Source organism: Mesoplodon densirostris, chromosome 10 (assembly GCF_025265405.1).
Source record: "Mesoplodon densirostris isolate mMesDen1 chromosome 10, mMesDen1 primary haplotype, whole genome shotgun sequence".
Taxonomy (NCBI): Eukaryota; Metazoa; Chordata; class Mammalia; order Artiodactyla; family Ziphiidae; genus Mesoplodon; species Mesoplodon densirostris.
The window spans coordinates 74,046,468-74,073,566 of NC_082670.1; the positions used below are offsets into that span (position 1 = coordinate 74,046,468).

The 27,099-nt window shown below is 48.0% G+C and overlaps 1 protein-coding gene across 5 annotated transcripts in view; it reads right to left on the reverse strand.

The window, feature by feature from the left end:
- STIMATE (STIM activating enhancer) overlaps positions 1-26,522 on the reverse strand; it is a 56,688-nt gene extending 30,166 nt beyond the window's left edge. For all 5 annotated transcript variants that reach the window (XR_009533599.1, XM_060110618.1, XM_060110615.1 and 2 more), the window contains exon 1: positions 26,254-26,522. Coding sequence is in view for 4 of the 5 variants with exons in the window: in XM_060110618.1 (XP_059966601.1) it covers positions 26,254-26,413 (160 nt within the window). In the remaining variant the exon portion in view is untranslated. The remainder of the gene's footprint in view (positions 1-26,253) is intronic.
- Between the last annotated feature and the right edge of the window lie 577 nt (positions 26,523-27,099).

Here is a 27,099-nt window from a genome sequence, read left to right on the forward strand (position 1 = left end):
CTACAATCAGAGTGAGGAAAAAATTTGAACCGACACGTCACCGATTCAAGAAACCACAGAATGAGACCCTGTCATCACACTCCGATCCAGTGGGAAGAGCAGATTGGTGCTGCTGTCCCACAGGCTGGCTGAGCAGGTGCCTGCAGTGGGGGTGGGGGTGGGGGACTGGGGTCAGAGTTCAGCTGAGGGTGTCCCTCCACTTCACTTAAAACTCCCATGGCCACAAATCTGTCAAAAGGCAAACTTTATACTTCAGAGCCGTGCACTTTATGTAAATGACACCTCCATAAAAATTGTAAAAACAAACACAAAGCCCTCCCATGCCTTTCTACAACAGTTAGAATAAAACGCAGGCTCCTTCTCATGGCCAAGGTATTGCGTTACTTCGGGTTCTCTCTGCTTCTCTGACTTCATCCCCTCATCCCCTCCGGCCTTCTCTCTATGCACCACACCAACTGGCTCCATCCTGCCGCAGCTGCACTTTCTGTCTGGGACACTCTTCTCCCAGTTTGCCAAGTGGCGGGCCCCTCTTCTCACTCTTGTCCCAGTTTCCGGGTCACCTCCTCGGAAGCCTCTCCCAACCACCTCAGCTCCAGGTGTGCGCGTCCTGCCTTGCCCCCATCCCTCAATCTCACGTCCCTATCTCGTTTTCTTCACAGCACTAATGCCTCTCATCTCAGAAATTCTTTTGTGTTTTCCTGACCACTGTCTTTTTTCTCCCCACTAGAAAGGAAGCTCTGTAAGACCAGGAACTTCTGCTCTGCTTACCCCACATTCCTAGCAGCTAGAGGGTGCCTGGCTCTTAACAGGGTGCTACACAATATTTGTTGAACAAAGGAATTCCTTCAGTCTGTCACTTAAGACATAATTATTGAGTACCGTCCAGATATCTATTTTTAATTCAATAAGTTCCATGAATTTGCACAGTGAGTTCTCCCAGAAGTTTGGTTTGCAAACCATTAGTCCTGCAACAGGACTAAAATTGCTTAGCTTTCTCTTTGGCGCCAAAGTAATCTGCCAGCAAGACTGCCAGAGGACACTACCCCAGACCTTTCCTCCTCCTAACTAACCACAAGGCAGGGTGAACCGTCCTGTCAAGGCCTCCCTCCCCATATCTGGCCTTAGATGCAAGAACCGGACACTCTGGGTTTGTAATCAGTTTAAGTGCTCATGAATATTTTTTGTAAGGACTCTTTCTGGACAGATGAAGCCGAGGTTCTAAGTTAGCCAGCTTTAATCCTCCCATGCGTGGGTGGGCCAAAGGCTGAGAGAAAAATCTAAACTGTCTAGCAAATAAATATGCTTAGCCTTCTAAACACAGGGACTCCTTAGAAGCACAGTTTCCCTGGGAGCAGGGTGGCGGTGTCATTTGCTAAAGCTGATGACCTCAGCAAGGGTGGGAGTGTTCCATGGGGAACTCTTGGATGGAAAGAAATGAATGGCTGATAAGCACACAAGAAGATACGCAACCTCAATAAGGTCAATTTTTAAAATGCAAATTAATAATTATTCTTGCCCCGATTAGCAAAGATTAAAACATTTGGTGAAGATATTAGGAAACAGGCACTCTTCAACTGCAGGTAGAAAAGTAAATGGTACAACCACTAGGGAAATGTGTGGAAGTGGATCTGTGATCCTGGTCCCCAGGATCATTAAATTGGTGTCAGGATGGTCACAGTGAATGGAGCCTCCTGGGACCACGGATGCTGGAGGCAGAGATGTTAGAGATGCTGCTGGAGGTGGATGAAGAGGCCTCCAGGATGCAGTGTGACTTCAGAAGCAGGAGGAGCTACAGACCTATAAATATTCTTAATGAAGGCTTGATGGGTAGTGTAAATTCTCCTTGAACACTGACGGAAGCCACAAGGATTCAGGAATGGGCCGTCCTAGGACTCTGCCCTGAGAGCCACTGTCCCTGGGCAACTGGGGACCCTCTAGGCCTAAGGAACTCACAGAGATTTGCTGCATCTGCTCTTGCTCTGTGTCACCACCACACTGCTAACTGGATTCCTTGGCCAAATACATTTATGAACTTCATTTGATCTCCTAGTGGATGGAGACGTGCGTGGTTTTCTCCCTATCAATCCACAGATCACTTAAAAAGTTGCAGCAGATATTTTGGTAATGTCTGTTTTGATTTTAAATATTTACACACTGCGGCCCAGAAAATCCACTTCTAGGATTTTCTTTTATTGTTACACTCACACAAATACCCAGAAGTCTGTGTAAGAGTGTATTGCAGCTTTGTCTGTAAGAGTGGAAGACTTAAAAACCACCTAAGTGTCTATCAATAAGGGAGGGGGTTAAATGTAAGTTATCATACAGTGGAATTCAACTGTTAAAAAGTGAGGTAGGGGCCTCCCTGGTGGCGCAAGTGGTTGAGAGTCCGCCTGCCGATGCAGGGGATGCGGGTTCGTGCCCCGGTCTGGGAGGATCCCATGTGCCGCGGAGCAGCTGGGCCCGTGAGCCATGGCCGCTGAGCCTGCGCGTCCGGAGCCTGCGCGTCCGGAGCCTGTGCTCCGCAACGGGGGAGGCCACAACAGTGAGAGGCCCGCATACCGCAAAAAAAAAAAAAAAAAAAAAAAAAGTGAGGTAGAAATGGTACACTTGCAATGGCTGAATTTTATGCTATATAGGTTACACCTCAATAAAGTTTTCTACAAAGTGAGGTAAATCTATCTGCATTGACATGGAAAAATGCCATGTCACCGAAAAAAAAAAAAAAAAAAGCACTCACTACCTAGCTCGCTCATGGAAAAAAGCAAGTCACCAAAACAGTAATGTGTCATGTGAGCCTATTTTTATTTTAAAATGATATATTCATGCAGAAATTTGAAGGCACACACAATAAACTGTTAACCATGGGTAGCTCTCTAGAGCATGGAATTATAAGGAACTTCTGCTTTTTATGCTATGTATTTCCATAATGTTTTCTTTAGTTGTTTACAAAGAGCATGTATTACTTTGTGGTAGGAAAAAAAAAAGGTCTAAAAACAATTAACTGAGAAAAAAGCTTCTGTTGCCAAAAACAATAATTTAAAAATGACAATAATACAGTTTTGCACATTAGGTTAATTTATAGCCTTCCTCAAACCTAACTCATTCAGAAAATTTCCTTCTGCCAGAAAAGCTTCCAGCAGGCAGGACTCACTAGAGACGGGAAATATGTCACTTCAGCCCATTTAGTCCACGTCAAGCAGGGGCAAGGATCATTGCTGCGCCATTTGTCATCCCTGATGGACAAGATGTGCCACCATGCTCCTGTCAGTCAGGTCAGGGGCTCCCCTCACACGTGATGCTCACAGGCATAGGTTCAAATAAAATGTTTATCGTATATGTTTATATTTTATAGGATTCCCCAGATTCCCTGCCTTTTCAAAATTAACCAACCAATAATCAATCCTGATTGTGTTGGATAAGAGGCCTCTGACTACAAAATTTCTTCACACAGCCCTTCACTGCAACCTCATGGCTAATCAAACAGAAAAAGGAGTGGCCCCAGAGTCTGTGTTTCTCAGAGCTAACAGCTGCGGCCCGGGCCCAGTCCCACCACGGAAGATGATCGTTGGCTCAGGCAGTGCAGAAACTTGTCTCACTGCTGCTTCCGACAGTCAGAGGAAACACCCACTCGCCCCACTGCTCAGTGATGAGCCGCAGACTGCAGGGTGGGTTTTCATCCTTGTAACCCAAGGCTCTGAAATGATTCCAGCTGCTCAGGGTGGTCCAAACTCAGCAGAGAACAGAACATATACAATGGGTATAGGGACGTCGCGTTCACACCTTGAGCCTGGAAGGAGACGGTGGAGGTCCAGCTGTACATTCACCCACCAAGAGTTAAACAGAAGCTGAGGACTGGACACAACGCTGCCACTCACGGCCTGGCTCACTCAGCTCCAAGAATCTTACTAGGAGGAAAACCCCAGTGTACTGTTTCATTCATAAAGATGACTCCACTTGCCCTCTGACCTTCTGCAGGTCATATACTCTCAGTGCCACTCCCTGGCAGTGGTGAAGGGGTCCCCCAGCCCCTCATCCCCCTCATCCAGTAGCCCTTGTGAACACTTTGGAAGCTGTGTGAGGGCAACTGGCCGAGGACAGGTTCACACCCAACAGGGTCTCCAACCAAACCCTGCCTCACCTTCGAAGAAAAACAACCTTGTCTCCTACCTAAACCCAACATGCATGGCTAATTCACCTGAGTTTCTAGGAGGGTTTCTGAGAAAGCCTCATCAGGTATGGTATCATCATCGTCATCATCAGAATACTGAAGTCTCGAGCTATGCCAACTCAATCACTCCTCACATCCACCCTGGGAGGATAGTATCATCCCAAGTTCTAGATGAAGAAACTGAATCTCAGTGCAGTTAAGGAACTTGCTGAAGTCTCACAGGTGGCAAGTGGTAGTCAGGACCAGAACCCAGGCCACTGCTGACCCTCACTCCCCACAAAACAAGTCTCAGCATCAGGACCGCCTGGGCTTGGCTCCTCGGTATAAAATGCAAAGTTTCTGAAATGCAAACCTCTATGTGCAATCCAGACAGCATTAACAAAAGTCAAGAACAGTCTCCAAAAGAGAATTCACTCAGAAAATTTAAGTATAGATAGAAAAATAGTTCAAAAACTTTGTTCTGTACTGATGATAGCTATAGCATATATATCCACAATACATGCATCATCCAAAATTTCAAGGCTTGCAGTTAAAAAGTCAATTCAAGTCTTAATGCAGGTGGAAACTGAAACTGTTTGCTGTTGAAGTTCGTTGGTACAGGCAGAGGCCACACCGGCTGAGGCTACAACAGGTCTCTGACAAGCGCTGCCCGAGGTTGGCTGCTCCTGCCACCACTCGGCCTCCCACAGCACAGCCCAGGCTCTTGGGCAGCCCAAGCAGCTGGAGCGGGGAGGGGGAAAGCCCCAGGTCTCCCAGCGTGTGCAATATCCCTCCACCACCCCCACAGCCCTATGCCCCCTCCCACTGGCTGCTGCTCCAGGCTCTGTGCTCCTGGGCTGTCAGGACCAAGTGGCACAGTTAGGAAGGTCTGTTCACAGACCAGAGAGGCTCCCACCGCCCGTGCAAGTGAGGGGCACTGCTTTGTAAGAGTACCACACATTTACCCAGCAGAAGACTCTTCCTCTGGGAATGTACTGGGGCTTCACCTTCTAACTGAAATGAACTAATAAGCACCCTTAGCAGAGAAATTAATAGAAGAGCAGCTCTTCTCTTGATACCACAGTTATAAAACTACATTTAAGACCTTTTCCCTAGCTTCTCAACTCAGGGCAGCTGGCACCCAGAGTCTTTTCTTTTTCAACAATATACATTGTGTAACCAACCAGAATCTGAGCAGAAGACAAGCAACACAGTTCATTTCCTCAGTCCCAAAGCCTGGGAATCAGGTGTCAGGGCAGCAGAGAGCAGCTGAGGAAGCCTTAACTTTACAATAATATCCTGACTCCAGGGAGCCTTGGGACCTTAAGTGAAGAAATCATCAGTCCCCTATGAACTAACATATCTGTAAGTCCTCCTTGGCTGGCAGTGGGAATCCCATCTAGAGTAGTCTGTCAGATGCTTCAGGCACCTTGGGTTCCTCTCACAGCTATTTTCACCTCTTCTCCACTTAGGAAGAACAAGTGGCCTGGGTGAGAGGAAGAAGTGATAAATGAGAAGTGTGTATGTCAGTACAGGGGGAGAGACAACATAATAAACCACAACCCCCAGGACTGGGCCCCAGGCTGTCCTAGGAAAGGCGGGTCTGGGTCAAATTAGGATTCCTGTACTCCCAGTGCTCTCTCTGTTCGCCTGTCTGCTGGGATGCCTCCAATTTACCTTCCATGAGAGCGCTGGAAAAACTCCCACCACATGGCGTGGCGGTCATGAGAGGCATCATTAAGGTTTTCTGCATCCCTTGTCCTATTATGTAGGATGTGCAGTGAGCGGCCTCAGGGATGCTGCTAGGCTAGGCTGACAGCTTGGCTGAAGAGCCGGTGGAAAGGAAGTCAGCATCCATCTCTTTTCTTGAGGGCTACGAACCACACCTACAGGCAGTGAGGAGAAGCCACCTGAGTGTGCTGGGTTTTGGAGAAGCACTTGCTGCGTGATCTGGGATTGTTTCACAATAGTGTCCGCCTTTGTTCCAGCCTTCCTAGAAGTCTAGAATGAACCTAAGTGAATCCCAGAGAACCAGCATGCCTTGGTCCTGCTATTTCTCACTTGAAACAGGCCTGCCAATGCCAGCTCCTGATCAGAAAGTTCTGGCACAATTCATGAGACCTCAGGAAAAAAGGAGGCAAAGGGCCCAGGTCAGGCCTGCCTACCTGTCCTCAGACTCTCCAACCCGGCAATAGTGCTGGGAATATGCTTCCTTTGGGCTTGCTCCTCAACCAAGCTACCCGCGGGAGACTTATCTAACAAGCATCTTACCACACCTGACACTGTGCAAGAAGAGCCAGAGGCTGAACCCCTGATGTGGGTGGGCAAGCATAGAGCTCACTCATTTACTCAGGAAATGACTGAACAATCTGACACAAGAATCAGGATAGTGCTGACTGTGCCTAAGTACATTCTAGGGGCAAGGGAAGAGCAGGTGGCTCTGGAGAGACTTACTGAGTGCTCAGGGCACTGAACAAAAATTCTATACAACTCTATAGAACAAAGCTCTATACTGTATACAAGCTAGAACTTGAGCACTTCCCTCTCCCTTAGCATTGAGATATGAGCCCCCCTTTGAAAGAGGGAGGAAAAGGAAGATCAATTGCCTCCTTACAAAAAAGGAACTTGAGAAGACTGAAAATGTGTAAAAAATCACCTGCACAGAATGAGCAGGCTCCACTTCAAAGATTAGCCCGTATTTGACGCCCACACACAACTCAAAGCTCATTATACAGCAAATTAGTGTGAAATTTATCTTGTATCAACAATCCAGTGTGGAATGTAGAAACTCCGATTTCCTAACGGTTATATTACAAGCAGTGAGCCAACAGGCTGGCTTGCTAAAGACGAGGTAAATAATAAGAATACGGGCAGACCTCATTCTACTGTGCTTCGCAGATACTATGTTCTTTACAAATTGAAGGTTTGTGGCAACCCTGCGTTGAACAAATCTATTGGTGCCATTTTTCCAACAACATTTACTCACTTTGTGTTTCGGTGTCACATTTTGGTAATTCTCTCAATATTTTAGACTTTAAAGTGACTATATTTGTGAGCTTCCCTGGTGGTGCAGTGGTTGAGAGTCCGCCTGCCGATGCAGGGGACTCGGGTTCCTGCCCCGGTCTGGGAAGATCCCACACACTGCGGAGCGGCTGGGCCCATGCGCCATGGCCGCTGAGCCTGCGCGTCCGGAGCCTGTGCTCCACAACAGGAGAGGCCACAACAGTGAGAGGCCCGCATACCGCAAAAAAAAAAAAAAAAAAAAAATTACTATATTTGTTTTGGTGACCTGTGATCAGTGACCTTTGATTTTACTATTGTAACTGTTTTGGGTTGCCACAAGCAGTGCGCATTTAAGATCGAACTTAAGCCATAAATACCGTATGTTCTGACTGCTCCACCAGTTGTTCCCCTATCACTCTCCTTCTCTTCAGGCCTCCCTGTTCCCTGAAACACAACAATATTGAAGTTGGGCCAATTAATAACCCTGCAGTGGCCTCTAAGTGTTCAAGTGAAAGGAAGAGTCAGTCAATGCAGCAAACGTCACTGCTGTCTTGTTTTAGGAAACTGCCACGGCCACCCCAGCCTTCAGCAACCACCACCCTGACCAGTCAGCAGCATCAACATCAAGGCAAGACCCTCCACCAGCACAAAGACTATTCCTCGCTAAAGGCTCAGATGATTATCAGCATTTTTCAGCAATAAAGTATGTTTTAATTAAGGTGTGTACATTGCTTTTTTTTAATTAAAAAATATTTATTTATTTTTGAACATGGAATGGGTGAACCTTTCAAGGGGGAACTTGAAACTGTTGCTTTACTTTTCAACTCAATCTTAGCTGATACGCTCACGGTCTCTGCTGACCTAGGTGGCTAACAGCCCTCCAACGCAAGAAGAAAGAACAAGGCACTAGATGCTGTCACCAATGTTTCTGTCCATCCCTACAAGAGCTTTCCCTTCCCCTATTCTACTGCAACAACCAAAAAGGTATTGTAAGCTCAATTCAGGTTCTCACTCACCCAGACAAAGGGACATCTTATCAGTGCCATGAAGTCTACTGACAAGGGCAGCATGGACCCAAATGATGCCCTGGAGGGGTATCAAGAAGGACTTAGGGCCTGGCATTTATAGCATGCCTCAGCAGAGCAGGGGAGGGTGGAGGAGCTGACAATAAAGAGGAGGCACTGGGATCACGATTTCCCAGCATGGCCTCTAGGAGCTCAAAGCCACACTGCTGCACTGCTATTTGTTAATGTGGTGAAAGTTATTCTTAAAGTTAGGAAAACAACTCAATTTCTCCCCAATTTTGTAATTTGCTACCATCAGACTTAACTCTTGAGATTATAACTAAAGATGACAAAACTTGGAAAAGCTTCCAGGAGCTGAGTTGATATGGCAGTATATAAGGACTGGAAGCACTTGCTTTGGGTAAAAAAGGATCATCCTTTTTTTTTCTTTTTCCTGCCTTCATTTATGAAAGATACTTCTCACTGGATATAGAATCCTAGGTTTACAGGTTTTTACTTTCAGCATTTAAATATGTTGTTCCAGGACTTCCCTGGTGGTGCAGTGGTTAAGAATCCGCCTGCCAATGAAGGGGACACAAGTTCGAGCCCTGGTCTGGGAAGATCCTGCATTTCGCAGAGCAACTAAGCCCGTGCGCCACAACTACTGAGCCTGAGCTCTAGAGCCCATGAGCCACAACTACTGAAGCCTGGAGCCCGTGCTCTGCAACAAAGACAAGCCACCACAATGAGAAGCCCGTGCACCGCAACAGAGAGTAGCCCCCGCTTGCCGCAACTAGAGAAAGTCTGCGCGCAGCAACGAAGACCCAACACAGCCAAAAATAAATAAATTAATTTACAAAAAAGATGTTCCATTGTCTTCTGGCTTGAATAATTTTATGAAAAGTCTGTATTAGTTCTTATGTTTATTTCCCTCTACATAATGTCTTTTTTCCTCTCCTTGCTTTTTACAATTTTCTTTTTATGATTTTTTTTTCTTTTTATTGTTTTTCAACAATTTGATTATGATGTGGCTTAGTGTGATTTACTTTGTGTTTATCCTACTTGGGGTTTGTTAAGTTTCCTGGATCTGAGTCTACATTTTGGTTTTTTTATGGCAGTGCCTCGTGGCTTGTGGGATCTTAGTTCCCTGACCAGGGATCGAACCCGGGCCCAGAGCAGTGAAAGCACCCAGTCTTAACCAATGGACTGCCAGGGAATTCCTATATGAGTTTAGTTTTCATCAGCTTTGCAAAATATTCGGCCATTACTCTTTTTTTTTAAATTAAATTAAATTTTATTTATTTATTATTTTTGCCCGCATTGGGTCTTGGTTGCTGCGCATAGGCTTTTCTCTAGTTGCAGTGAGCGGGGGTTACTCTTCGTTGTGGTACACGGGCTTCTCATTGTGGTGGCTTCTCTTGTTGCAGAGTTCGGGCTCTAGGTGCACAGGCTTCAGTAGTTGTGGCACGTGGGCTCAGTAGTTGTGGCTCGTGGGCTCTAGAGTGCAGGCTCAGTAGTTGTGGTGCACAGGCTTAGTTGCTCCACGGCATGCGGGATCTTCCCGGACCAGGGCTCGAACCTGTGTCCCTTGCATTGGCAGGCGGATTCTTAACCACTGCGTCACCAGGGAAGTCCCTCAGCCATTACTCTTAAAATATTTTTTCTGTCCTTTTTCTCCCACCTCTTCTAGAAATCAAATTACATGTTGGACCTTTGATATTTTCCCATGAGGCTCTGTTCATTTTTTTTGGTCTTTTTTCTCTCTGTGCTTCAACTTGTAAAGCTTCTGTGGTTGTATTATCAATTCACTAATGTATTCTTCCTCAGAGTATAATTTTCTGTTAAGAGGTAAAATTTCCAGAAATTATATCTTCAGTTCCAGACATTCCACTTGGTTCACTATTCTATCTTCCACTGTGCTCATTATTATTATTATTTTTTAGATTTAATTTATTTATTTATTTATTTATTTATTTTTGGCTGCATTGGGTCTTCGTTGCTGCACGCAGGCTTTTCTCTAGTTGTGGCGAGTGGGGGCTACTCTTCGTTGTGGTGCGCGGGCTTCTTATTGCAGTGGATTCTCTTGTTGTGGAACACGGGCTCTAGGAGCACGGGCTTCAGTAGTTGTGGCACATGCTTCAGTAGTTGTGGCACATGGGCTCAGTAGTTGTGGCTCGTGGGCTCTAGAGTGCAGGCTCAGTAGTTGTGGTGCATGGGCTTAGTTGCTCCGCAGCATGTGGGATCTTCCCGACCAGGGCTCGAACCCATGTGCCCTGCATTGGCAAGGAGATTCCTAACCACTGCGCCACCAGGGAAGTCTGTATATATTCTTTTTATCTGGGTACTTTTGCTCAGCGTACTCAACCATGCTGGTTTTTTATTTATTTATTTATTTTTGTCTGCATTGGGTCTTCGTTGCTGCAGGCTTTCTCTAGTTGCTTGGAGCGTGGGCTTCTTCTTTTATTTTTTTGCGGTACGTGGGCCTCTCACTGTTGTGGCCTCTCCCGTTGTGGAGCACAGGCTCCGGACACGCAGGCTCAGCGGCTGTGGCTCACGGGCTCAGCCACTCCGCAGCATGTGGGATTTTCCCGGACCAGGGCATGAACCCGTGTCCCCTGCATCGGCAGGCGGACTCTCAACCACTGCGCCACCAGGGAAGCCCAACCATGCTGTTTTATCAGTGGCTCATTCCTTTTAGCTGCTGACATGGATTTCATTGTAGGTATATACCACAATTTGTTTATCTGCTCATGTGCTGATGGACATTTGGATTGTTTCCAATTTGGGGCAATTATGAATAAAGTTGCTATGAAAGTGCTTTCATGGACATAATGTTTTCTTTTCTCTTAGGTAAATAAATATCTAGGGGTAAAATTGCTCAGCTGTATGGGAGGTGTAATTTTCTTTATAAGAAACTTTCCAACAGTTTTCCAAAGTAGTTGTACCATTTTATATTTCTGCTAGCAGTACTATAAGAGTTTCAAAGCTCACAGTCTCTTCAACTCTTGGTATCGTCAATCTTTTTAATTTTAGCCATTTGTGTTGGTGTACTGTGGTATCTCATCATTGTTTAATTTGTATTTTCCTGATGATTAATGATATTGAACATCTTTTCATGTGCTTACTGGCCATTTGTATATCTTAATGTCTATCCTTTGCCTATTTTAAAATTGCGTTGTCTTTTTACTGAATTGTAAGAATTGTTTACATATTCTGAATGCATATGCTTTGTCAGATATTCATATTGCAAATATTTTTCCCCAGTCTGTGGCTTACCTTTTCATTTTCATTACAGTATGTCTTGAAGGCCAGAGATACTTAATTTAGATTAAATCCAATTTATTATTTTTTTAGTGGTTCAAGCTTTTTTTATCCTAAGAAACATTTGCCTTTCCCAGGGTCACAAAGATTTTCTCTTATGTTTTCTTCTAGAAGTGTTACAGTTTTCACGTCTACATCTGGAGCTGTGATGTATTTTTACTCAATTTTTTAAAAATTTATTTATTTTTGGCTGTGTTGGGTCTTCGTTTCTGTGCGAGGGCTTTCTCTAGTTGTGGCAAGCGGGGGCCACTCTTCATCGCGGTGCGCAGGCCTCTCACTATCACGGCCTCTCTTGTTGCGGAGCACAGGCTCCAGACGCGCAGTCTCAGTAGTTGTGGCTGACGGGCCTAGTTGCTCCGCGGCATGTGGGATCTTCCCAGACCAGGGCTCGAACCTCTGTCCCCTGCATTAGCAGGCTGATTCTCAACCACTGCGCCACCAGGGAAGCCCTTTACTCAATTTTTGTGTATGGTATCAAGGCTTGTTTTTAAGCCATGTACTCTTTTTTTCTAGGGCTAGATAAGGCATGATTCTTTTGAGGTGTCTAGTGAATGCCCCCAGTGTTCAACGTCTCTCACGTTAACTGGAAAGAAAAACCTCTTCCTGTCCTAAATAGTCCAGCTCATAGTGAAACCGAGCAGGGCCCTGTGGGGCTCCCAGGCTCGGAGGTCTTTTTTGTCCCCCGTTTCTTATAGGCAAGAATCCAGCCTCCATGACCTTTTCTGAGTTCCAAAGGGCAGATTCGAAACAGTTGCTAATTGAGGAGCAGTCAAGAAACCACTTGAGGCAAGATTAAAGGGACCAGAGAAGCTCATCAAGATTAGGAGACCACCTGAGACGAGATTAAAGGAGTGCAGACCCTACACACACCCAGATCTTGTCAGAGCCCCCATCCTTGAACCACTGTCGTAAAACCCTCATCAAATCATCTGGGGTTGGGACACACAGTTTTTTGAGGCAGGAGCCTGCTGTGTCCCCCTGTGCCGGGCAAAGCAATAAAGCTATTCTCTTCCACTTCACCTAAAACTCTGTCTCCAAGATTCAGTTTGGCACTGGTGCACAGAGAGGCAGAGCTTTCGGTAACAACAGCTTTTTCCCCTTGCTCTGTCTTGTGAGTTTCACCTATGCACACACAGATTAGTATCCAGAAAAGGACTTGAGACCTCTGAACAAACGTCTTGAGCTTTTCCTCTATGTAGCCCTTTTTTCTCGATATTGTCCCTGAAATTTCCAATTGCTCTGGCTTCCTCAACTTTGTCTTCTCAACTCAGCAAGGCTGCTGGACTCTGTTTGTGTTGCTCCTAACTACTCTGAGATCTGGAAACTGCCTCCAGCAGAAAGCTGAGGGGAAGACCAGAGGGCTCAGTTCATTATTTTCTTTTCCCTCAGGGATCCTGAGCTGCCTGTTGTCCAATTTCTGCAAACGGTTGTTTCATAATATTTTGGCCTCTTTTCTGACTGCTTATAGAAGGAGGGTGAGTTCTATACCAGTGGTCCCTTCTCTGGCAAAAGCCTCTTCATCTACATTTGCATGGGCTCAAGTGTTAAATTTATCCACATAGGAAAGATTCCTCCGGCTTCAGCGACATGCCCTACTGGATTCCAATCTCAAAATGAAGAGCCTTTGGCTTTTCCTAGTCCACCTATCATGCCTAGAAAAATAACTGCATTGACGCTCTCAGCGAAAAACCAAGCCGATGAGGGACAATGAGAACCAAATGGTGTTGAAGAACTCCACACACAGAGGACATGGAAGCCCAGAGGTTAGAGAAGCAGCGTCCCTGTGCCACGAATTGCATGTGAACACTGCACACACAGCAGTGGAAAGCCCCAGCACTGGAGTGAGACCCACCGGGTTTGAATTCTAGTATCCCACTTATTGGCTGCCACAACCTTAGACAATTCACTTAACCTCTCTGTGCCTCAGTTTCTCCAGGTATAAAATAGGGTAATACGAGTACCCACTTCACGTGGCTAATGTGAGAAGTAAATGGTAAGGCATGTACAGGGCTTGGCACATAATGAACACTCTACAAATGTGAGTGTTCACATTTGTAGCACTGTGAGCAATACTGTGAGTGCTCAGTATTGTCACCAGACCCAAAACTGGCCAAAGCACCTTCAGAGCCTGTGGTTCTGCCTTCCCAGCCAGAAGAGGCTTTACAAGGAAGACTGAAAATAGATCCTACATTTAAATGGTCTCAAAATACCTCCCCACAATTTACTTATTAAGTACTAGGGGGAAATGTTACCTTCACACTGGAGACACCCAGAGGAACCACCTTACCAAGATGTCAGAGAATTTCACCAATACTGGGATAAACCAACATCAGGTGCCTGAGGGTCTGACACACTGAAGAGGTCACAGCATCCCTTATGCAGCATCCCCACCAAAAACACACAGCCTGGGGCTTCCCTGGTGGCGCAGTGGTTGAGAGTCCGCCTGCCGATGCAGGGGACACAGGTTCGTGCCCCGGTCTGGGAAGATCCCACATGCCGCGGAGCGGCTGGGCCCGTGAGCCATGGCCGTTGAGCCTGCGCGTCCGGAGCCTGTGCTCCGCAACAGGAGAGGCCACAACAGTGAGAGGCCCACATACCGCAAAAAAAAAAACAAAAAAAAACACAGCCTGGATGTAATCATGAGAAAACATCAGACAAACCCAATCTAGGACATTCTACAAAGTCACTGGCCTGTACTCTTCAAAAGCATCAAGGCTAAGACGACAATGAAAGGCTGAGGAACTGTTACAGACTAAAGAGATGTGACAACTGAATCCAAAGTATGACCCTGGACCGGGAGAAAATAGCTATGAAGACAGTACTCAGGCAATTGATGAAATCTGAATATGGACTGCGGACTGATAATAACATGTTAATGTTAAATTTCCCGAGCATTAATAATTGTACCATGGTTCTAAAAGAGAACACCAGTGTTCTTAGAAAATGAATTCTGAACTATGTAGTGATTAGAGTGTAGTGATTAGAAGAGAAAGATCTCAGTCCCCCCACCTCCTAAGTCTCATTGCTCTCCCTCTGAGCAGCTTCCCAGTAGGGAGCAAGCTTCTGCCTTGGCCTTGAGCACCAAGCCAGGGCGCCAGCACCAGCTTGGCAGCCAAGCCAGCCCAGCCCAGCCCAGTGAGAGGCAGAGCCATGCAGAGGCCTAACCTGTACAGTACAGACTGTATGTCCTTCAACTTCAAAGGAGAGCAGTAATGGCTAAGGTCGTTAGGGAGCGCACTTCTTGGAAGATGCAGAGGATATAGCGAGGTGGGGTGGGAGGAGAAAAGCACTTAGGGGAAGTAGGACTGTGGGTAAGGGGAGGAGGTAGGAACAGGTCTGGCAGGTGTTGGGGCTGAAAGAAGAGCAGCAGGTGGCACCTTGCTGCAACCCACTGTCTGGTACCATGGCTGTTCTCCTTGGCCTGGGCTACAGTGCAGTCTGTGGTGGCTGGAATGTCTGTAGCAAAGAAAGAGCTCAGAAATGGACATGGGGGCACCAGGTCCAGGAGCCCGGCTGTCCTTCAAGACGCCAGGATGCCATCTTAGTCCCAGGCAAAGAAGGACCCACTGCATAACACCACTGGCAGCCATGGCCAGTGGGAGCAAGGACCCAGGAGCTCCTGGTATGGTTCAGCGGTCCACCTGCTCTGAACAGGGTCAGACAAAGCCCCACCGGCGCCAGCTCTCCTTGCCCTCATGCCTCACATCACTGCTGACCAAAATTCAGCCTGAGCCTTGTCCACGCTGGCCCAGCCCGAGAACCTCCACTGCTGGGAGGACAAAATCACTGTAAAACGGCTGCACCCAGGACGCTGTCCCATCTGCAGCAGTGGTCCTTGAACTCAGGCAGGTCCTTAGCAAGACTACAGTGCTTGTTGGATGTTTCCCTGGAGATTTTTACCTATTTGGCGTATTAGTAAATTATTTAGTTTAACACATGTTGAGAAAAACAAATCAATATGCAATCTGCTAAGCAGACTGAGAGGCAATTTAACATTCCTGTTTACCCTAATTTCATGTAACAGAAATGATTTTTTTTTTCCAGTAACTGATGAGATTTCTCACAGAGAATTTGGGGACAGAATTATACAAGCAGGGCTCTTGCCAGAAAAAAACACATTCATTTAAGTCTCCCTACACTGTGTCTGTGGGACCCCAACACCCGGCCCTCATCACCAGCCTGAGGGTGGGCAGCGGTGGAAACAGCAGACCTGCAGTCCTCAGGCCTGCTGTCTGGAAACCCCCAGAGCAAGATCCCAGCCGGAAGGACAGCGCATGTGTGTTGCACACCGTTCAAGGGAGCGCTGAGTGAGTCTCCGCTCCATGCACGCCCTAGATGGAACCACCTGCAAATATTTTAGCTCCAAATTCACTACCCAGATAGAAAAACCTGCTCTCATGCTCTGATGCCGCCTGGGCAGAGACACAGTGTACGCGGGGCTGGCAAGAGGCTCGTGTGCGCTGCCACTGTTCTCTCTTTCCTCAGGACCGCGGCCTGGCTTGTGTCATTTAACCCAGGAGTTGTCACTGCATCATCTTTCTGCGTCATTTTTCATGTTATCAAGCGAAAATGTCTTCAAAGAAAACGGAAAAGCCCATGAAGAACACTGATGAGCTTAAGAGGCTGGAAAAGCCCACGGACTAGAACACAAGCTGGGAGGAAATAAAGCATTTTGAGAAAGGTAAATGTGTAAAAAACGCATGTGTCCCAACCTACTGTGCACGCAACTTGGTCCATGAGAGAGAACAGAGAAAAAAACATGAAAGCTCTTGACACCTATCACTCACTGGTGATAGGAAAAGCCACAAATCCTCGACACCAAGTCTTTAGAAGAAATTTTAGAGTCAAGGAAAACACTGGTTGAGCACCCCAGCCTAACCCTTCCTCCCCCCTCGCCCTGGGGGAGGCTGAGCCTCGCCAGCTCCTGCTTCCTCCTCCGGCAAAGTGGCTCAAGTGGAACCTGACCACGGCGCAAGATGCCCTTTAGAATGCAAAGGGTGCTCTAAATCAAAGGGAACATGGTGGTGGGGGGCAGGGGCATGTCGGATAAGCCAGGGCTGCAGTAACTCAAATGAGAAGTCTTTTTCTCACAGGCAAGCATGCGATTTCAGGGGCTGGCAACCCCGCTGTACCAGTGCAGGAGTTCTAGGACGTGCCGAGGACTGAGTTCTCACGGGAGAGGTTCTTTAGCAAAGCCCAATGCCACCACAGCCTGGGGCCCCACTCAAAGGGGCTAGAGGTTTCCAGGCTTATTCTCTGTGACCACACCCAACAGCTGTCCACAACCAAGGCTGAACCAAAAATCCAGGGATGGAAGCATCTCCACTTTGTCTACACCTGTGTGGAATGCGGTGGACAGTCAATAGAATCCGGTTACGAATAAGGAGCTGCTTCCCTTATTAGCTAAAAGCAAAAAGCAATGTCTCCAGAACCACACAGCCTGGCTCTACCACTTACTGGCTATGTGACCTTGGGCAGGTTACTTAACCTCCCTGTGACTCAGTTTCCTTATGTATGAGATGGAGACAATATTAGCACCCACCTCTCAGGGTGGCTGTGAGGACTAACTGGGCTAAAACACAATGCCTGGCACTGAGCAGGCCCAGCAGGTCTGCCCCCATATCATCACACCACCTATCTCAGGAGGCACACTGCCAATAGGCTAGGGGGCTGGGAGAAGGTCACTGGGTTCCCCTTTCTTTTCCTGCAGCCCCAAAGATACAAACAGTAGACCTTCCCTGGGAGACCCCATGAGGTCTAAAAGGAATGTGATAAACTGCTTTAAAACAAAGGTTCTCAAAGAAACATGCAAAAGGAGCCTGAGGTATGGACTTCCCTGGCGGTCCAGTGGTTAAGACCCCACACTTTCACTGCAGGGGGTGAGTGTTCAACCCCTGGTCAGGGAACTAAGACCCCACAGGCTGTGTGGCTCGGCCAAAAAACAAAACAAACAAACAAAAGGAGCCTGAGGTAAACACAGAACCTGACTTGATTTAATTCACCATCCTTTTTAAGCTTAAGTTGTAGAAAATAGGCCTGAAATTGAAAAAAGGTGGCTCTCTGGAATCCCTCCAAGCACACTGCCTCTTTTGATGGGAACCTGTGTCCCCACTATCTCCAGCCCCCAGAACCGATGGCCACGCTCATGATCTCCTACCTGGACCTTGGCCCTCATCACTCCCTCTGTTTCGAGAGCCCCTCACGTCTCCTTCACCTCCAGTGTTGTGACCAAGCAGGGCTTCCTCAGAGATGGTTCCCAAGGTCTCCTGGCAGAATCCCTCATCACTCCTCTCAAGTCTGTTCAAACATCTACAGCCCTCTTCACACTGCAACGGAATGATCTGCCAGCACGCACGCAGCCCACTCCAGCTGTGAGTCCCTCAGGGACAGGGGACTGGGTCTCAGCTCTTCTTTGTCAAGGACACACTTGGCACCCAGGTCCTTAACAGATCCATTCTGCTAGAGCTCACATGAGAGTCTGCATGTGACTGAGTCTACAAACTGAACAATTGTAGTTCTTAACAGGGGTGATTTTCCCCCCAAGGGACACTGGGCAATGTCTGGAGATACTTTGGGTTGTCACAACAGGGGTGGGGGAGCTACTGGCATCCAGTGGGTAGAGGCCAGGGATGCTGCTAAACATCCTGCAATGCACAGGACAGCCCCCCAAAACAAAGAATTATCTGGCCCAAGATGTCAATGGTGCCAAGCTGAAAAACCCTGGGTTAGATGGATAACTTCCTAGCAGTGGAGTGATCTAAAAGAGATGCATGGACCACTTCTATGTACACATGAAGAAAAGGATAACTCTTAAGGGCCATCCCTAACTCTTAAGATTATCAACTACGCTCCTTATAATCATATAGCACCAGGGAAACAAATTCTGTGAAAACTTGCAGGTAACCTGAAATACTGAGGGCCCTGGAAACCCCTCCTCACGAGTTACAGAATGGACTCATGTACGCCTCCCTGCAGCTCCGGGAGGCTCCGCCTCAGAGGCTGGACCTCAGTCCCAGGGTGGGCTCGCCATCCTCACATAGCCAGGGCAAACCTTCACAAAGGCCAAGGCCAGAAAAGCGAACCTAAGATGGAATTCAAACATGCACGAAAGGACTGGTAGGTCTTTTCAAATTGATGCATTTAACGTTATCAATAGCCACAAAATAATCTGAAGTTCCAGATAATACTCTGGACATAAAGAAGAATCATTAAGAAAGAAACTCGGAATTATACAAATAGGAAATAAAAAAAGGGGGGGTAAAGTAGCCAGGGATAGAGAGTAATAAGTGCACCTGTGGAAAGGGGTGAAAAAAGGCATCGGGGGAAGTGGCTGAGAGAGACTGGGGCCTGAGGGACCCGGCTTACATCTCAGCTCTGCACCTACCAACAGGTACCTTGTGCTACACACTTCACCTGCCCACTGTCCTTGTTTGCAGAATGAAAACAACCCCTCCCTTCCAGGTTCCTGTGAAGCACTGTCAAGTGCTGAGCACAAGAGCCGGCATACTAGGGACTCAGTAAAGAGCCAGTTGCAGGAAAGTGGGCTCCAGCAGCCAGTGTTACCACCTGCTACCACAGGACCTGGGGCTGTTGAAGCCAGGGACTCGGATGCAGGTTCGTCACCTGTAAATGGGTTGCTCCAGTCCACCCACTGCCCGCTCAGGGCCCACGTGACACTCTGTAGGCGAAAACACAAGAAAGGGTGAGGTGAAGGAATGAGATTATTACTTACACCAAAGCCACCTGGTTTGAGTGTCTACTAACTTGGAATTGGCAATCGCTATACTGTCTGGGTTATAGTTTTTTTACTATTATGCAGTCTAAGAGAAGAGGGCTAAAGGTAAACATGTTGAGTAAACAAGAAAGAAAGGGAAATGTTTAACCTAATTCAGAAAACAATTTACTCAAGCACTTGTGAGATGTTCCCCAACTGAGTTCTGAATGTGAATACTGTAATGACAATGAGGATGACATCCCCCCTCCTACTATGGAGGGCCCAACATGTGCCTGACACTAACCCAGCTTCCTTACACACAACCTTCTAATCCTCAGTTCCAGAAAAATCATCATTCCCATCTTGCTGGGGAGGAAACCAAAGCTTCAAGAAATACATGGGTTGCTCAAGGGCAGTATGTGGCAGAAGCAGAAATGAAAGCCAGGTCAGATGGGTTCCAGAGCCAGGGATTCTGCTATTTTTAACCATTTGTAAAACTCCTTCAACAGGAGGAGACTTCATCTTCATGCAAACACTATACTAACTGCAAAGGATTTTAAACAGCTCATTAAAGCAGTAAAGGCTTGATAGGTTCCTATAGGGCAACACTTAAAAAACAAAGGTATTTAAAAGGCAAAAAATGCATTACAACTCAGATTGTCCCCTAATTCAGATAACTCCCTCTTGCCCTGATTTTATTCCAAATTAGTGAAGTTTTTATTATAAATAAAGGAGATCACCATTATGGATAAATGCTACCAGATGAATCAGCATTTAGAAAACCAGGGCTTCCCTGGTGGCGCAGTGCTTGAGAGTCCGCCTGCCGATGCAGGGGACACGGATTCGTGCCCCGGTCCGGGAAGATCCCACATGCCGCAGAGCGGCTGGGCCTGTGAGCCATGGCCGCTGAGCCTGCGCATCCGGAGCCTGTGCTCCGCAACCGGAAAAGCCACAACAGTGAGAGGCCCGTGTACTGCAAAAAAAAAAAAAAAAAAAAAAGAAAACCAAAAACTTGCTGAAAATAAGGACCCCCTAACGGGCCTCCATGCTAATGTTGGCTGTACTCCTTTCCCCTGTGGGCACAACAGCAGCCTGGGACAGAATGCTCCTCCTGGACCTTGGCTGGCACTCCGGGGTCGGGGAGGAAAGGAAGGCGACATTATTGACTGTGTGATGGGTGCCAGGCCTAGAGATGGCACCTTCACATATGAGCCCATTTCAGCCATCACTGAGTTTCGTTATTTTACCAGAAGTGAAAAGTTACTGGGAAACAGGATATTCACAAGATCTCAAAGTATTACCACCAGAGAGATAATGTATTAACTGCAAAGGGGAAAATGTACCCTATAAGGGAGAGAGCTGGAGACGTGCCCTCTCTGCCCAGTAACTGACCTTATCACTAACAGTGGGACTGATGTCACGTGCCGCCTGGTGCTGTGTAACATGAAGCACACAACACTGCTCATGCAGTGTTCTCGCTGTAAAAAAGGTTATCGCAATCTAATGGCTCCTCCAGACCAACTCAGGAAACACAGGGGTCCATGAAACGCTCAAACACCGCAACAAGGTAACAACCCAGACAACTCCAGAAGGTGGGGCACTGTCCACAACAACTGGCCAGGACTCTTCCAAAGGCAATGTCAGTAAACAACAACAAAAAACAAAAAAACTCATGTGTGTGTATGTGTGTGTGTGTGTGCGCGCGCGCGCGCGCACGTGTGTAGGGGAGATTCTTTTAGGGTGAAAGTGACTTAAAAACATAACCAGAAAAAAAAAACATAACCAGGTGCAAAGTGTGGACCTTGATTAGATCATAGTTTTAAAAAAACTCCAGCTATAAAAGACCTGTGACGTTAGGGGAAGTGTGAATATTAGATATTAGGTGATATTGCAGGGTTATAAATTTTCTTAGGTGTGATCATGAAACTGTGGTTATGGGGACTTCCCTGGTGGCACAGTGGTTAACAGTCCACCTGCCAATGCAGGGGACACGGTTTCGAGCCCTAGTCCGGGAAGATCCCACATGCTGAGGAGCAACTAAACCCGTGCGCCACAACTACTGAGCCTGTGCTTCTAGACCCCGTGAGCCACAACTAGTGAAGCCCGCATTCCTAGAGCCTGTGCTCCACAACAAGAGAAGTCACCACAACAAGAAGTCTGCACACCGCAAGGAGGAGTAGCCCCCGCTCGCCACAACTAGAGAAAGCCCGCACGCAGCAACGAAGACCCAACATAGCCAAAAATAAACAAATAAAAAATAAATAAATTCATTAAAAAAAAAAGAAACTGTGGTTATATAGACAACTATTCTTATCCTTAGGAGACTCAACTGAAGTTTTTAGGGATAAAGTGTGATGCTGGCTGCAACTTACCCTCAAATGGGTCAGCCAAAAAAAAAAGTATAAAGAGATAAAGTAAATGTGGCAAAAGGTGAACAATTTCTGAATCGAGGTGGAGGGCAGATAGGCATTCATTGTATTATTTTCATCTTTTCTGTATATTTGACATTTTTTAAGATAAAAATTACGATGGCATGGGGACAGGTGATCCCAGGAAAGGTCGTCCCAACATGCCTATGTCTGTACAGAACACACAGGGAGGCCAGTTCACCACATGCCAAAACAGCAGGGACTCATTTGAGATTAAGGTTCAAAGCTGGGTATACTAGTCTGTGATGTTACTTTGGGCCTCAGGAAAAATACTATCATTTCTCAGCACCATCAGTGTTCTCATAAAACAATGACACCTTCTCTCAGTTGGATAGTCCCCAAATCTGTAACATGAAAATAGGCAGGTAGATTTATCCAAGCTCTCAAAATGCTTGTTTTGTTAAAAAGCCAATTCTGTCTACACTTCAGCCCAGGGTTCTGATGGTGCATGGTGAAGGAGGCTTGAGTTTGCTTTACATTTACAGGTCCTGAGAGTAAATACCCCTAATGCCAACACACACACTGGCCAATACTGACCTTTTGCTGATGGCTGGGCCACTGCCCTGTGCTGGAACACACAGGGCAGCTCCAGGACTGCTCAGCTCTGCTCTGCTGTGACTTCACTGAGTCACAGACTACAGATAAAGCCACCAAAACAAGCTGCTCGGCAGGTAGAACATGACAAAGGTCCCTCGTTTAAAGCATTTCCTTCTACTGAGACACCCGATGACTTTCAGTGACACTCCAGAAAACCTAGAGGGGGAAGGCCCTTTAAAAGTTTGCCTCTGAGTTTGTTTGGCTTTCCTTGGACACACAGGGTACCTTAGCCGAAGCCTCTGGAAGGTTCACCCCCTGAACAAGGCGATGCTGACACTGGGACATGCCAGCAGATGGCGGCTTGTATGTTTATGCAGCTTAAAGAATCAGCTATATAGATAAACTGGCACACCAACTCTCAACTGCCTGGCCAGAGACGTCTGGAAATCCCCACACAGTGAGCCGAGCACCAGGATGAGAAATCCCCGTGACAATCAAAATCCTCTCTTGAGATATAAGAGGGTCTTCCTCCAGGTAACCTTTACTTCTAGGTAAAAAACACAGCAACCTGTAAATGGAGAAAAAGTAATTTTCTGGGTAGAAAAAGAAACATAAAAACAGTGGTCTGGGGGCTTCCCTGGTGGCGCAGTGGTTGAGAGTCTGCCTGCCGATGCAGGGGACACGGGTTTGTGCCCTTGTCTGGGAAGATCCCACATGCCGTGGAGCAACTGGGTCCGTGAGCCAAAATTACTGAGCCTGCGCGTCTGGAGCCTGTGCTCCGCAACAAGAGAGGTCGCGATAGTGAGAGGCCCGCGCACCGCGATGAAGAGTGGCCCCCGCTCGCCACAACTAGAGAAAGCCCTCGCCCAGAAACGAAGACCCAACACAGCCAAAAATAAATAAAGCAAACTGTCAACAAGTAAAAATAAACACTAAAAACAAAACAAAACAAAAAAACCCCACAGTGGTCTGAGGATTCCCTGAAATCAGGATGTGAAGTGATGAAAAATACCACGCAGCCTGTCTGGCAGAGAAATGGGTCCATCCTATACAACAGAGCTGGTCCAACAGGAAAACGGAATAGTGCCTGCCCTAAGAACTGGGGAGCTGTCAGAGGTGTCCGAGCCCGTTGCCCTGGAGGAGGAAAGCACCGGAAGGGAAAAGACCGTGACTCCAAAGAGGAGAGGGACTGTTAGCTTCACCTGCTCAGGAGAGATGACTGGTATTTAAAATGTGCTTGGGGACGTCCCTGGTGATCCAGCGGATGAGACTCCGTGCTTCCACTGCAGGGGGGCATGGGTTCGACCCCTGGTCAGGGAACGAAGATCCCGCATGCCACGCAGCACAGCCAATTAAAAAAAAAAGAGAGAGAGAGAAAATATGCTTGAAGAAACCAATGATGGAATTGATAAAGGATGGAGTGGCCTCGTCTTAAAGAACCCAGACCTCCCTCAAGGGCTGCAAGGTGAGCAGTCTTTTCATGGGAGCCTGGCACTCCTGAGAGCAGCTCTGCCAGACTGAGGAACAGGCACTGTGACCAGGAAGACAGCCAAGCAGCTTGCAGGAGCAATTCCTTGAGACCACCTCCACCCCCTTTCGTTTTCCCCAACAAAGTCCATTTCAAAATGTAAAACAGTTCCTAAGAGATTTCCTCCTCTGCCCAGCCCTGCAAAATGGAAAAGCCCCACAGTTCTATTTTATTTTATTTTATTTTTATTTTATTTTTTATTTATTTTTTTTTGCGGTACGCGGGCCTCTCACTGTTGTGGCCTCTCCCATTGCGGAGCACAGGCTCCGGACGCGTAGGCCCAGTGGCCGTGGCTCACAGGCCTAGCAGCTCCGCGGCATGTGGGATCCTCCCAGACTGGGGCACGAACCCGTGTCCCCTGCATCGGCAGGCGGACTCTCAACCACTGCACCACCAGGGAAGCCCACAGTTCTATTTTAATAGAACCAACAAGTTAAAGAGAAGAAAGGTACTTCCCTGACTGGGTCTCGATCAGTGGGACACCCCTTGGGCTGCTGTCTGCTTCTAGGTGGGAGAACAGGGCTCTCGATCCATGTCCATGCCTGTATCCAGGGCAGACACGGCTCTAGCCTTTCCAACTCTTCCCCCCATCACCCCTACTCATCATTGTCCCAGGACCTACTACCCAATGCCACAAGCTCCCTCCACGTCTAGCCTTACACTGAGCAAGAAACCACTTCCTAGTTCCACCTTTGCATACGGAATATACCAACCACGGCGGGATCTGCACTTGTGCTCACAGTGAAGATTAAGAAGTGACTGCGTCCCTGAAGACTCGCAGGGCCAGCACCATCACTCTGAACACATTCAACCTGGCACACTTCTCAGCTGTGAGCAACTCCGCCTGTCATAATCACATTTCCCTCTCTGAATCACAAGTATCAAACCCCAGGGCATTAGTGGGGCCATCAGCACCTATCAAACCCATGAAAATAGCCAGGGCTATGCTAAGAAATCTTAGGTCAGGGAACAACATAAAACTTAAGCCTGGAGTTCCTTTAGGGAGAAAGGACGGCCAGCTGGAGGAGAGAAATGTGGGGAGGGGAGTGCAGACCCACGCACAATGTCTCGAACATACAGACATACAGTGCATGCACCCAAGTCAGAAGCTGATTTTCGCTAAGTCGTCACAAATTATTACTGTGCAAACAAGTGGGTATTTGTTCAGCAGGGAAAACAGCAAGGCAAGTTAGAGACTAAAAAGGAGAGAAAAAGTAGCAAACATATACAGTCTAGGACTTGTCGCAAGACTTACGAAGGCCAGGCAACCAGAAAAAAAGTGGTGTCCAAGAATAGCCTCTTCAGGGTTACCTAAAGCTTGGGAGAATTCACCCAAATAAGCCACACATCATAAAAAAGCAAAGCCGCAACTCCAGCAACTGGACCCTACAAGACGCACACACACAGCTGTAGGATCCTTCCCAGACGCCAAGGAGCATACCTTCTGCAGGAACTTCCCATTCTACCCACATGAGCACAGTGGGGAAATTCTGAGAACAAGTCATTTTGGAACTAACACCTCTGTCAAAATAGTTATAACCCTTCCCTTTCCCCGAAATGCAATCACAGGGCTACTAGGCCCCTTGTCACTTTAATAAAAGGAAGGATGTACACTAAGAAAACATAACCCCTCAACACGTGGCACACATGGCAACACGTTGGAACTTCTGGTTTTCCAGAAGGGCTATCTGGGGTTTCTTCCCCATCATGAAGCTCTCCAGGAAGGGTCCCTGATGACTTAGCACAGGAATTCTAAGACCTCCTCAGACCTGACTCTGGTTCTCCACTAAGCTCCTAAGTTGCCCAAGTCTCATGGAAAGGAAGGATACCTGAAATATAAACAAAAGTGGGCTGGGAAAGGGAACAGCCAGGGGAGACTTGAGATGCAACTTAATTAGGAAAGGCTGGGACAGAGATGGAACAGGTGAGCCTGTTCAGGAAAAGGAGAGGAAAAAGGAGATGCGGGAAAGAAGGCAGTCTGGGTGGGTCCGGCTCCAACCAAAACAGAAAATTAAGCTGAGGGTGAAGGGGCGGGGCGGGGGAAGTAGTACTGGGAACGGAATGCACGGCCTAATAAGCCAGGTATTGCAAGGTGGCAGGATTTACATGCGAACGGGACATAGTAAATCCTGAAGTGAAGGGGAAGAAAAAAGCTCAGTATCAGACTTGGGGCGAAGGGGAGGCTAAGAAGAGCCTTTAAAAGGGGGCAGAAAAGAATATGCCTCCCGGGGGTCATGGCCGTAAGCTGTTAAGTGGAGGAGCTTTAATTTGCGATGACACGGTTGCAGGGGAGCATCTCAGAAGAGAGGTGTGCGCGGGTGGGAGAAGAGGAGTAGGGGTGACCCCTGACGAGAGGCTGCCGCGATAAGGCGAGGGACCCAGGACCCTGGGTCGGGGCCAAAGATCCCCCTCGTCTGGGAATGCCCAGCCTGGGCTCGCGGGAGGAAGGCACCTTCGCCAAAGGGCCCGGGTCCCCAAGGCCTGAACTCCTCAGGCAGGAGGGTCCCCGAGGCCGGTGGGCCCGAGGCTCGCGGCGCAGGGCTTCAGGAGGGCGGGGGTCCCGGACTCACGCATCAACGTGCTGAAGGCCACGACGCCGAGCAGCCCCTGCAGGAAGATGCCGAAACTGTGCATGAGGGCACCGCTCTCGCAGCGGCCCGCGCCGGACGCTACGGTGGAAGGCGGCCCGCCCGGCAGTGAATGGCTCGAGTTACCGGCAGGACCCTGCATGGCGGGCCTGGCGAGGGGCGCTGGGCGCCGCCGCCCGGCCGCCCGCCCGGCCTCGCTACCGGCGGGGCCCTCACCGCTGAGCCCAGAGCCCGAAGTCCGAGCCGGGAGCCGGTACCTCCGCCCCACGGCCGACTCGGCGCCGCGCGTAACGCGACGTCTGAGACCGCAGCACCTGATTGGCCAGGCCCGGCGTGGGGGCGGGCCTTGGCCGCTCCTACTCTTCCCCCCACCAGGGGCGGGGCTCCGGCCGGAGAGGGAGCGGTGTTTTGGATCCTGACCACAGGTAGGACAGACCAGGTGAGCTGGGCTGCGCAAAACGGATTGAGAGCCCAATCCCGGACTCCGAGCTCCAGGTCGGGAGGGCAGGAGCAGGGAAGATCTGTGACCATTTTTTTTTTTCCCTCTAAGATAAACCCCTAAAGAATTCATGAAAAAATACTTCTGGATTCCACCCCCAGATTCCGATTCAGTTGTTCTGAGACGGTGGCCAACAATCTGCATTTTCGGCAAGCAGCCTGGATTATTCTGAGGCAGGTCGTGGAGAAAAACAATCTGACTCCGCACACAAGCATTTTCTTTCCAACCCAGACCTTCGGAGTCCTTGTAGTTTCCTTGTTAGTACCAGTATCCTGGCCAAAGGCTTGTCTTAGATTCATCATTCAGGCCCCGAATCGACTTTTCCTCCC